This window comes from Octodon degus, unplaced genomic scaffold, assembly GCF_000260255.1.
Source record: "Octodon degus isolate 3935 unplaced genomic scaffold, OctDeg1.0 scaffold00016, whole genome shotgun sequence".
In the NCBI taxonomy this organism is placed as follows: Eukaryota; Metazoa; Chordata; class Mammalia; order Rodentia; family Octodontidae; genus Octodon; species Octodon degus.
The window spans coordinates 8671408-8684226 of record NW_004524592.1 but is presented as its reverse complement, the minus strand read 5'-3'; the positions used below and the strand labels follow the sequence as shown (position 1 = coordinate 8684226).

At 34.8% G+C, this 12819-nt stretch overlaps 1 protein-coding gene across 1 annotated transcript in view; it reads left to right on the top strand.

Annotated features, from left to right (window-relative positions):
- The window catches only part of Pikfyve (phosphoinositide kinase, FYVE-type zinc finger containing), a 122143-nt gene that overhangs the window by 98140 nt on the left and 11184 nt on the right, over positions 1 to 12819 (top strand). The window contains exons 31-36 of the mRNA XM_004626718.2: positions 1883 to 2003; positions 3786 to 3881; positions 5335 to 5418; positions 6291 to 6388; positions 8481 to 8645; positions 10513 to 10610. Coding sequence (XP_004626775.1) covers positions 1883 to 2003; positions 3786 to 3881; positions 5335 to 5418; positions 6291 to 6388; positions 8481 to 8645; positions 10513 to 10610 — 662 coding nt within the window. The remainder of the gene's footprint in view (positions 1 to 1882; positions 2004 to 3785; positions 3882 to 5334; positions 5419 to 6290; positions 6389 to 8480; positions 8646 to 10512; positions 10611 to 12819) is intronic.

Genomic DNA, 12819 nt, shown 5'->3' with positions numbered 1-12819 from the left:
GATTTGATTTGAAACTGTCTCATTGCTATATGTTTATCAATAAAACTGTAGGGAAAAAAAAAAAAAGACTGACAAAAATGATCAGATGCTTGTGTACCATCAGTGGGACAGTCCTGCATGTGCCACTGTTGGGAAGGTAAAATATAGTGGATGCTGCACTGCATTTCTTCACCAATTCTATCCCATCATGAGTTAGGAGTCACTTAAAGAGTAAAGTCCCATATGGTTCTTTCAGTTTACAATAACTCAAGTTTTCTTGAGGCTGGCACTGTGGCCCAGTCCATTGTTTTTCCCTAGAGCTATGACCATCTTTGGGCTCACCTTGTGTTAGCAGAGTCAGGATCCCACCTTCCTGAGAGCTAAGGCTAATTCTGAAGACTGCTTTTTTCCTTTCTATGTTTTATTCCAGTTTTCAACTTCTTTGTAGTTTCTAGGTTTTCTGTCTGCTTCCTTCTGACCCCTGGAGATCTACTGTAGTTTTTTTTTTTTTTTTTTTTTCTATTTTTTTTTTTGTGTGTGTGTGTGTGTGTGTGTGTGTGTGTGTGTATGGCCAGCTCAGCCCACCAGGGAACGCGGCTGGCTGGCATGTGGTGCTGGGGGATCGAACCGCGGTCCCTGTGCTTTGCCAAGCTTGTTCCAAGTAGGTGCTTTAGACCACTGAGCCATCTCTCCAGCCCTACTGTAGTTTTTGATTCACCAAGTTTTCCAGCTCCCTCAGTTCTAGATCTTGGATAGGCTGTATTTTGCTGTCTTTATGCTGTCATTTTGTTTTTTGAGACAGAATCTTACTGTATAGTTTAAGCTACTCTTGAGCTCACTTTGGTACCCAGGCAGGTCTAGACTCTTGATCCCCCTGCCAGCTTCTAGAGTTCTTTGGTTTGTATGTGTCTCTGAGAAAGAAAAATACTGCTGTTTCGACACAATGCTTTCATATCCCTTAGAAATTCTCATTTTAAACTAATAATAGTGTTTTTTTTAAAGTTTTTATTGTATCAATTCTTCCTTTAGTTGCCTTTCTTGATATGTAGATTTCTCTCTAAAAAATGTCATTCGGCATCGCGCAACTTCTGGGGCTCTTACTTTCTTAAGTTTCATGAAGCGTATGGTTGTTGTTGTATAATAAAATAAGAAACTGCTGGCATTTTTTCAGCAAAAGTACTTATTTCATAGCAGCAAATTCATGCCTTCTTTCTTTTCTAAGTAGTGACATATAGCAGAAACTTGACATTAATATTATAGTGGTTAACTTAAGTGCAGTAGCCACAGTGTGTATAAGTGCATTGATGTGGCAGCATGAGGAAAATATAATAAAGCTACATGCTTATAGCTCATTGGTAGTTCCTTTGAGGCTGCTGCCTGGCTCCTGTAATGATAACAAATTATTGATTATAAGATTATCTCAATTATAAAAATGATGAAATGTCAGGAAAAAAATTTTCCTTGGAGGTAATGCTTGTGTATATTTTACTATTGCTTTCTTATTCATTCTGTAAGCCATTTTCCTTAGATCAGAAATTTTAAACTATATTTGGCAATTGTAGTATGCATATATCTCTCTGTATTTCCAAAGGAAAGGGGAAATAAGTTGATACTTTTGCTTTTTAAAAAAATTTATTTTATTTGGTACAGGGTCTCACTATGCAGTTCAGATCCTCCATTTTCAGCCTCCCCAGTGCTGGGATTACAGGCATGTGCTACTATGCCCGGCTTTGGGGCCCACACAGTGCGCTCAAGGTGCTGGGGCCAGCACTGCATGTGGTACTGGGGTTCAAACTTGAGTCCTTATGCTTACCAGACAGGTGCTTTAGACTGCTGAGTGCTGAGCTCTCTCCGTAGCCCTTTTTGCTTATGTTTTATTCTTCTTAAATAATTTTCATCTTAGATGTGTTTGATGGACATCTGCTGGGCTCCACAGACAGCCAGGTGAAGGAAAAGTCAACGATGAAAGCCATCTTTGCAAATTTGCTTCCAGGAAACAGCTATAATCCTATTCCATTTCCTTTGTAAGTATTATAAATACCAGTGGCTATTACATGGTTTTATTTTTCCTTAATTAAAAAAAAAAGCTCTCCCTAGATTCTTCGCCTAGGTATTTAAGTATGTTTATGTGTACATATGTAATTTTCAATCCTAGATATCATATCATCATAGTAAGAGGTATCTTTAGATGTATAATTTGTAGAATGTGTAATCATTATTATATGATAGTGAATGAAGAAAGCATTAAATAATGTTTAGTTCTTAAAATTACTTTTACTGAAAAAACATTTGTGTACATTAATACCCCATATATAATTATAATTTGACAATACACTGCTACGTGTATTGCTCTGATATTCTTAAGAACATACTGCTAGTTGTATATGAGGATGTTACTAGCTTAGTAATTTACTGGGCCCTGGTAAAACTGTAGTAGTAATGGTGAGGTACTCAATGAAAGTTTTTATGTGAACTTTTTTGTGCTGGACTTATTGAGACCAGGGAAAGAATATAAGATGATTGAAAAGGTTGTTGTTGTTGTACTCGTTTACCTGTGTGGCTGTTGAATGTTACTACTGTTACAGTAGTACAAATTCATGCAAAAGGTAGACATGTGTTAACAGAGGCTTTTGGTTTTTTCTTCACTATTTACATAGTAATTGTAAATAGTGCCTACTCTAGTACTGCAAGGTACAGGACAAGACTCAAAGGAAAAAAATCCCTCCTGTTGGGAGCTCAAGATTGTGGGGAGGAGACATGTAGATATTCATAGGACAGCATGTGTGACAGCAGCATATATGGCATGTTCCGTGCTGGTAGTTTATGAAGGGTCTCTGTTTTCTGTACTTCAGACTGGAAATCAAATACCAAGGTGATTGGGTCCTGGTGAAGACCTTCCAAGTTTTAGGTTGTTATCTTCTTTGTATCCTCACATGGTAGAAAGAGTTTACTTGGGTCCCTTTTTTAAGGGCACTAATCTCATTTATGAGGTCCCCACCCTCATGACTTAAATTTCCTAATACCATTACATTGGGAAATAGGGTTTCACCATATGATTTTGAGTGTGTGCTTTGGGTGACACATTTATCTTGCAATTTTCTCGTAGTACTAATCATAGGAAGTGATCATATTTGTAGATTTTTTTTTATCTCAATGTATTGTAAATTCTGTTATGCCTGTCATCTCATATATATGGGATGCTTGTAACAGTTTTCTTACATTTGTATTACATACCTTGCACATGAGGTACACCTAAGTAAAGTGAATGAACCACATAAATACATACATATATATATATATATTGCACCTAGAGGAGTGAGAGTATCATTTTGGGAAGAAAATTTGGGTTGAAATGGAGCCACCACTGAATTCCTCCTGTGTGATAACAACACAGTGCTTGTGATAATGTTCTTCTTTAGTGAAATTAGTACTACATCTCCATATTTTCTAGAAGATGTTCTCTAAATTTTATTGTTGAACAAAATATTTTACGTTTCTTGTTATTGAAAATTCTTTTGATATTAATATGGACAAAATTTTGTCCGTATGGAGTGCTTTGTTTGGAGCAACTATTCTAGAACCTTCTGATTTGAAATTAATTCTGATAATTTTTCAGTTGCCTCTGAAAACTTGATATCCTTTTATTGTTGACTTGATTCATGTTCTCAGCATTAGCATACATTTTAGCATGTTTAATTGTTACTCATTGTTTAAAATTATCCCAAGATTTACTTGCATTAATTGACTTGATATTTGATTTTCTTCTAATTTTATTCTTACTTACTTTATTTTTAAAAAATGAACAGTGATCCAGATAAGCACTATTTAATGTATGAACATGAACGGGTGCCCATTGCAGTGTGTGAGAAGGAACCCAGCTCCATCATTGCTTTTGCTCTCAGGTATCATTTGTTGGACTTTCTGCAATGTGGTTATAGCTATGTTCTTTATGTCTCTTTATTACCCTGCTTTGAAGATCTTTTAGGAAGGAAAACAGTGAAGGAAAATGATTTAAATATATATTCTTCAGGCTTAATGGTCTGTTCTTTATGTACCTGGAAACCTCTTTACCCAGATAGTAGGGTATGGTATCACCCTGAAGCTCTCACCCCCTGGGTTAACTTGATGAGTTGCATGTTAACCCTTGGATTCTCTGACCATTCCTCTATTATAATTTGTACCTTTGGATCCCTTGCTTTGATTTAGTTAACATACTGCTGGAACATATTTGCCTTATCTCATTTGAGTATCTTTTTTAATTACTCATTTCTTTCCTGCTTCCCACATACCCTAGGTAAAATTCTCCTACTTAATGCATGCTACCCCTGTGCCTTGCCTTATAAACATGTTTGACTGTTTAATTTGTGTGGCTGTCCTGTGTCTTTATAAAGAGTCATCACATTTAAAAATATTTATATACTATGTCTAGTTTTCAGTAATAAAATTCTTGGCAGAAATTGAACTTAGTTTAGGAGAAATCTAAGGTGCTTAAAATTTTTTTCTATTGTGAGACATTCAAAGTCTAAGTTTTTCATTTTAGATATGCTACAAAGTATTCATTTATTCAACAGATATTTGAAAGAAACCTCAAATAGTTGAATGTCTGTCAACTATCATATATTAGCTATGAATATATACACAAGGATCAAAAAGGTCGACATATACATGATTTTGGGGTTTAGTGTTTATGTTTGGATAAATCTGATATTTTCCTTTAAAAGATTCTGTATAATTCAAAAAATTTTTACCATTCATATCTTTATGAAATAGCATTTCCTTCTTTACTGATTAGTCATCATACATTAATGGATAAAAATAATATCAAAGTAAAAATCTTTTTGTACTATTAGGAATCAAGTACAGTATTCTATCAAGATCATCTTTTATTGAATGTCTTAGAAAAAAATATACCCTTACATGACTCTTATTTCATGAGATTTAATTTATCTAAAGCATGACTCCCAGCCTTCCAGTTCAATAGCCAGATTTTTTTTTTTAGAACCGGGGATTGAACTCAGGCCCTTGTGCTTGCCAGGGAAGAGCTTATTCTACTGAGCCATCTCCTTGGCCCCAGCCAGATATTTTTTGACTAATAGATCATTAAGAAAAACTTTAATCCTGAGGTTTGTAGTACTTTTAAGTAGAAAAACACTTTCAAGTTCCTTTACTATCTACTATGTAGACATTACTTTTCTTATGATGCTTCTGTTTGATGACTTATTAACCCAAATGCATTTAATTATAGACATTTATAATAATTTGTTTCTGTAATACAAAACTTATTCTAAAAGTTTGTGATGTATTTTTTAAAAAGGAATTAATGTTTAACATTTTTCAATCTGTTTCTACCCTAAGTTGTAAAGAATACCGAAATGCCTTAGAAGAATTGTCTAAAGCAACTCTGTGGAACAGTGCTGAAGAAGGCCTTCCAGCAAATAGGTGATCTAGGATTAAATAAAATCTGTTTTCATTTACTTATGTCATCACTTCCTATGTCCTTTGTCATTGTTATTCTCGCTTGCTCGCTCTCTCTCTCTCTCTCTCTCTCTCTCTCTCTCTCTCTCTGACAGAACCAGGGATTATATCCAGGCTCTTGCTTCTCTTTTGTAGCATATTATCAGTATAAAAGTTTCAGCTCATAATTGAAACAACAGAATTCAAGTATAGCAGAAGACCTTAAATAGGTCTTTTGGATGTAGTTTTCTGCTAGTTGCCACGTAATTCAGCCTATGTTGGAAATTTAAACTTCCAACAGTTTTGAAAATTAATGCAAGTATTTATTTAAAAATTAATATCTTGTGAAATTAGTACACTCCTGTTTGGTTTTATAATTTTAGGTAATTGTAATTTTCCATACTAACTAAAGATCCTAATAATTAAAGATTAGGATCCCCAAGCCAGTTTCTTAGACATTTTAACAGAAATTATCATAGGTTCCTTATTGTTGAGATAGCATTTCTTGTTTTACTGCTCTGGAAAAAATTTAATCTGAGTTATCTTGTTACTAGAATAAGAAAATGAAAATTGTTTGACTTATAGGTTAGGTACTGATCCACCTCTGACAGAGACTTTTAATATCTTTTGGTTTTGTGTTTTCCATACAATTTTATTGTTAGAAAATTTTTAATTTTTTTTGAAGTCCAGTAGATATTTTAAGACATTCTTACATGTTCTAATCTGTATTTATGTAAATTATGAACTGGATTTCTGTTATCATGGGTAGGATTAGATAGGGGAGTAATGTAAAGTCAGAATACTTGTTATGTTCTATCTGAATAATTTAAATTTAATTCTTTGGTTTTTCTTTTTAGTACTTTAGACAACAGGCCCAAGAGCAGTAGCCCTATTAGATTGCCTGAAATTGGTGGAGGACAGACAAGCCGTACAACAGATGCAGAACCTCAGCCAAGTAAGATTATAAGTTGGAAAATATTTATAATGGTTTTCTTTGTAATTATAGTTTGAAGAAGAAAGCACAGTAAGATATGATGTGAAATATCCATTAGAAAAAATTTCAAATATTTGAATATCTATGAAATGTGATATATTAGTCATCTGGTGAGGTTTTACTACATTTGGTGTTTGAAATAGAATATGAATTTAAATAGATTTGAACATTTTCTTTCAGATTTTTGGGTTTTTTGTTTCTTAAATTTAAATTCAAATTATTGAATTTGAAACCTTTGCAAGTTCTTTGTTTTATGTAAAAAGGATCTGTCTCCCTAGAGCTTTCCATTTTAAAAGTATAACAAAAATTACAAGAGAAAACCAGGCGTGGTGGTGCACGCCTATAATCCCAGCACTGGGGAGGTTGAGACAGAAAGATCACTATGAGTCTGAGCCTGCATAGTGAGACCCTGTACCAAATAAATAAATAATTTTAAAAAATTTTGAAAAGAAAGGATTACAAGAGAAATTTATGTTTTGTGTTTTAGTTATATTATTAACACTGTGATAAAATTTTATGTTATATGTTGTAGTTTTATATTATATTTAATCCCTGCAATAACGAGAAAAGGATTATGTGGTATCCTCATTTTTAGAAATGATATTAAGATTGAGTAACTTGATCAACATTATAGTGTAGTGGAGCTGCATTAGAACTCAGGTCTTCTTGACTTGGTCACTTAGGAATCCATTTTGCTAGGAGTAACAGAATTGTGAGGGGGTTAAGCAAATGACAGTTTGCTTTCTGTGAACTATGCCTGGAGATAGGCAGTTGCTGGTATTGGTTGGTTGAGTTGCTAAGCTTTGTGATGACAGTAGAGGAATAGTTTCTTTTTCATAATTTTTTTTGTGGTTATTAATATTCTCTGAATATTTGAGGTAGAAGGAAGGGTAGTCAACTGTTCTTTTTGTTAGGAATTCAGAGGTACCCTTCAATCTCACTGTTCAGAACTAGTCTCGTGGTCACTCTAACTGCAAATAAAGGGCAGACAGCATTATTCTGGTTGACTTAGACAGGTGATTCATTTCCTAGGTTTCTACACATAGCTACTCTCACAAAAATCAGACTTCTGTTAGCAAGGAACCATGTCAGAATTAGTATTAGAGGCAGTAATAACGCTCACCAATTTACTTTTTTTATGGATTTTACAAAGGTATATTTATAGTATTAGAATCAGACATGCTAATGATATGCTGAATGAAACCCAAAACTAGAAATAAAAGTAAAAAGTAAGCTTTAATAAATTCTTGGCCATACTGTTTATTTTTTGAAAGATAGTATAAACAAACTTTTATTTTCCTGTGTTTATATGTAAGAACGCAAAAGATACCAAAATGTTTTCTTTACCTCTGAATTCTGTAGCTTGTGGGATTGTTCTGTGTTAATTAGCTGTATTATAATAATGAAGAACTCAGCTGCAATCTAATCTTTTTTTTTTTTTTTTTTGTGGAACCGGGGATTGAACTCAGGCCCTTGTGCTTGCCAGGGAAGCACTTATTCTACTGAGCCATCTCCCTGGCCCCCCCCTTTTTTTTTCAATCTAATCTGCTTAAGATACTGTTACCTTGTTTTAATGTGGTACTGGGAATCAAACTTACAACCTCACACTTGTCTGGTGGGTACTATGCCACTGAGCTGTGTCCCTAGCCCTAAGGTTGCTTTTGAAAGGCTTTCTAGAGAATTTCTCACATTTTGACATTCAACTAGCTGAGCATTGCTTTTCTTCTAGTATGTTGTTGATAATAGAGGTACTTGGCTACTTAAAGATGTTGGTAACTTGTAGAATAATACAGTGGTACCATGGTGCATAAACTGAATTTGGTTCACAATTTTGGAAAAGATGGCTACATTTGTGTTGTGTGGGAAAGATGGTCTTGGTTGCTGTTGTCACGTGAACCATGGTACCACTGTAGTCTGTATAAATTAAAGTATCGGTATTTTGCAGAATTACTAGCTTTATATAGTTGTTCCTGTTAACAAAAACAGAAGTTGAAAATCCTTATTTTCTACTTGTAGTGACGTGTAATTAAAATTTGTTACCTTTTATTTTTAGCCAAAAAAGCTTCTGGAGTGTTGTCCTTCTTCAGAGGGACAGCAGGGAAAAGCCCTGACCTCTCTTCCCAGAAGAGAGAGACCTTACGTGGAGCAGATAGTGCTTACTACCAGGTTGGGCAGATGGGCAAGGAGGGAACAGAGAATCAAGGCATTGAACCTCAAGGTGTGTTAAGTAGACCAAATTTGTTTGAATTAATTAATTTTCTTATGTTTCTTATAGTCTAAGCAGGTAATTCCTACTATTGAGACCAGGGCATTCCCTTTACTTCATGGCATCTGGAAATTTCACCTAGTTTCAGATTTTGTGGCTTTCATTTACTATGTGATAGAACCAGAAATCCTGAATTTCTGTTTTTTTGTAATGATAGAGCCAGTATCTTCCAGGGTTAGTCACGCACACATACATAAAGCATCTGCCCCACTATTGAACTAACAGCCACTTAGATATTTGCATTCTATTACATTTGTATCCTAGATGTTTGTTTTCTTTTCCACTGCCTATAAGATTGTGCCTATGTTTTATATTTTAATATTAATATTTTTGATATTTTGATAAGGTTGTGTCCTACATTTTGATATTTTAAAAATAGGTGGATTGGATTATGTTTGGGGATGGGTTTACAAAGGTATTAGGCAGATTATGCTGACCTGTTTTTATAAATAAAGCTTTATTGCACACAGGGATACCCATTCACTTACATTATCTTATTGCTTTCAATATGGCAAGTTGGATAGTTGTAACTGAGTAAACTGCCTACTCTAGCCCCATAGAGAAATAGTTAGGTGATAGCAGCTTAAGTCATGAGTTGGTAGTTTAAGCATAGCAACTCCTATAATAAAGTATGATTAGTAATTAATATATCTTTAATATTCTGTAGGCCTGCTTTTGGGTTTTTGATGTTATGTGTCCTTGGAATTTTTTTTTTTTTTTTTTTGCGGAACTGGGGATTGAACTCAGATCCTTGCACTTGCTAGGGAAGTGCTTATTTCACTGAGCCATCTCCCGGCCCCCCTTGGAAATCTTTGATGCTTAAAAAATGAAATGTGGAGTTTAGGGAATGATCAGTTGTTTTAGGTATTGAAATGTAATAGTATTCCAAATCTACAGTAAAGACAGTGGGCCTGGCAGTAATTTATTCAGAAAGATCATGCAACACACACACACACACACACACACACACACACACACACACCCCTGAGCTGTCCCTGAGCTAGTGGCACATGCCATTAATCCCAGCACCCTGGAAGGTTTGAGGCAAGAAGTTTGAGGCTCACAAGTTTGGGCTCAGCCTGAGCCAGTTAGTGAGTTAGCTGAAACACTGTCTCAAGATAGGAAATAAAGGTCTGAAGATATAGATTGGGGCAAAGACCCTGAATTCATTCGCCAGGGGGGCAAAAAAGGATGACAGAAAACCAGAAAGCAAAAAGAAGTTCTCTGAATTAGAGTCACCTACATTGGGAAGCATTACTGTTCTTGTGGGGAAAAGTAGTTAGGAACTCTTTTAAAGAAGTCATGGAAATTCTTAAGTGTAAGAGCTGAATTTGCTATTGTAGGAGTTACTTAAATGTTAAAAGTAAGAAAAATTATTCAACCTGAATTCTGTATTTTCAACCTAAAAATAGATATTTGAAGGAATAACACATTTCTGTTATACTTGTTTACACAATTTAAACATCTAATGTTTGTCTAATAATGGCTTACTAGGATTTCTTTTTTTAGTACTGGGGATTGAATCCAGCAATCTAGGTGCTTCATACTGGCTACATCCTTAGGTGACCCCCTGCCGCATGCTTTTTATTTTTGAGATAGGGCCCTGCTATATAGTCTTGGCTGGCCTTGAACTCAACTCATGGTAATTCTTCTGTTTCAGCCTCTTGAGTGCTGGGATTACAGGCATGGACCTCAGCATGCTGTACACTACTAGGATATTTTATTGTTCATTTACTGTTTTTGTTGTTACATGAGGGGAAAAATGTAAATTGATAATAATTTAAAATTTTACCTTTACTAATGATATTAAACCTTTTAGATGAAATAGATGGAGGAGATTCACAAAAGAAACAGTTTACAAATCCTCACGTGGAACTTCGTAAGTATGAAATAATATATTATCCATTTGGGGATAGGGCAATAAATGAACAAACTGTTATTGAGACTTGTCTTTCATATTAGAAAGTATCCTATTTCTTGAAATGAATGTTAATTCTTTGTTGACAAAGGCTTTTTAAAATTAAAAAAAAAATTTTAAAGTAATTTTATTGAGAAACATATCAATGAGACAGTTTCACAACCGATTACTAGCACATTTTCAGTAGTTAATACATTGCATATTGTTGTCTTAGTGGTTATTCATCGTACAAGATGCAGACATGATATGATTTCTGGACTTATGTGTAAACATAAGAATTATATAATTCTTTGTGCCTATTTTAGAAATATATATATTTTAATTTTTTAATTGTTTTTTCATCATATTCTGTAGGGACTTAAAGTTCAATGTATCAGTACTTGATGAAAAATACCTGTTCCATGTTATGCCTAAGATGTTTGATATTCAGACAGATAGTGAGGTTAAACTTAACAGCCTAGGTTGTATGGTAATAACAATAAGCTTGTCTTCTGGAGGGTTAACAACCTAAGTTTGCAGACCAAAATTAGAGAAAAAGGAGGGCCGCAGGGAAAGCCAATATTTTGGCCCTGGCCTTCCAAGGTCAATTAAGACTCAGAACATATGAGAACTTGTACTGTAACGTCATGTAACTCGGTAGTATCCCAAATTTTCTGATCAAGGAGATTATGCGGTCAAAGAGGAAAGTGATCGATGATGTAGAGTGTGCCTACGGAGAGTCACATAGAGAGAAAACATTCTCTCAGGCTTTCACAGAGAGCACATTGGCCAAGCATTGTATCTGATAAGGCCGTGACACATCCACATGGCTGACACTGACGGGGGTTCTACAATCTGAGGTACAGGATCTCAGGATAAATCTTGAGGGGATTTCACTGACCTTATCAGATCCAAAAGCTACAACTCTTATTGCATAGTCTTGCTTTATCTTGGTCTTAACCATCCAGCACAAAAGTATAAAAACGAAGTATAAGAAGTAAAGCTATGCTGTTATGTTGAGGACTCAGGTCAACAATTTCTGACATTGCCAGTCAAGCAGAAGACCCAATACTATTATGGACTACTGGACTCTTTTAGACTATTTTGCTGAGTTAACATATCTGTAATATTCAAATGATGGAACTAAACAAAAAAGGGAATACAGATGAATGTCCATTTTGTATTTATGTATTCAAAATGGTTAGGATATAGTTACATTCTCTTAATGAATAGAGGGATTTGTTGTAATAGTGTTTGTAAATAGGATATCATGTCTGCATGTTGTACAGCAAATAACCACTAGGAAAAGAGTATGCAATGTGTTAATTATTGAAACTGTCCTACCAGTTTGATTTGAAACTGTCTCATTGCTATTTGTTTCTCAATAAAGTTATGGAAAAATAAATACATTTAAAAAAAATGTAACTTTTGTATCTGATAAGATCAGTCAAATTCCCTCAGGATTTAACCTGAAACCCTATACAGCAGTTTGTAGATCCTTTGTGAGTGTCAGCCATGTGGATGAGTCACAGCCATTGCTTGACCAATTTACTGTCTGTGAAAGCCTGAGAGAATGTTTTCTCTCTATCTGACTCTCCTTAGGCATACTCTACATCATCGATCACATTCCTCTGTGGCTCCATAATCTTGATCAGAAAATTTGGGACACAGCTGAGTTACATAATGTTACAGTATAGGTTCTCCTATGTCCTGAGTCCTCACTGACCTTTGAAAATATATGAATAATTACATAATTTTACACAGAAATTAAGAAATCTAACCATATACAGCATTGTAAAAGGACTGTCCTGTGACATTTTTTTTTCCTATCTCTTGTTTTCATTTATTGCCCTTTTTGTAAAACAAACATTTACTTGAGAGACAGTATGACTGTAATTGGTATATCATGACAAGCAATATGTATTTAGAAGAGCAGAATGGCAGGCATTCTAAGCATGACCCTACCATTATACATTGCTATCTTCAGTGCAGTTGCTTAGTTCACAGTTGTCAGCATGTTAGTCAGGGTGAGAATCCTACCAATTAACTGCTAGTTTCAAAAACATGCTGCAGAGTCTCAGGATCCTTGCCTTACTTATGTTGTGCGTATAAATGTATGGCTTTGCACCTGTTGTGTTTCCAAGCTTTTCTCCTTGCCCTCTCCTCTTTGTCCAATCCTCAAGTTCTTGCTTTCCTTTTAATTGTGTTATACCTTTCTATTTGTATTTC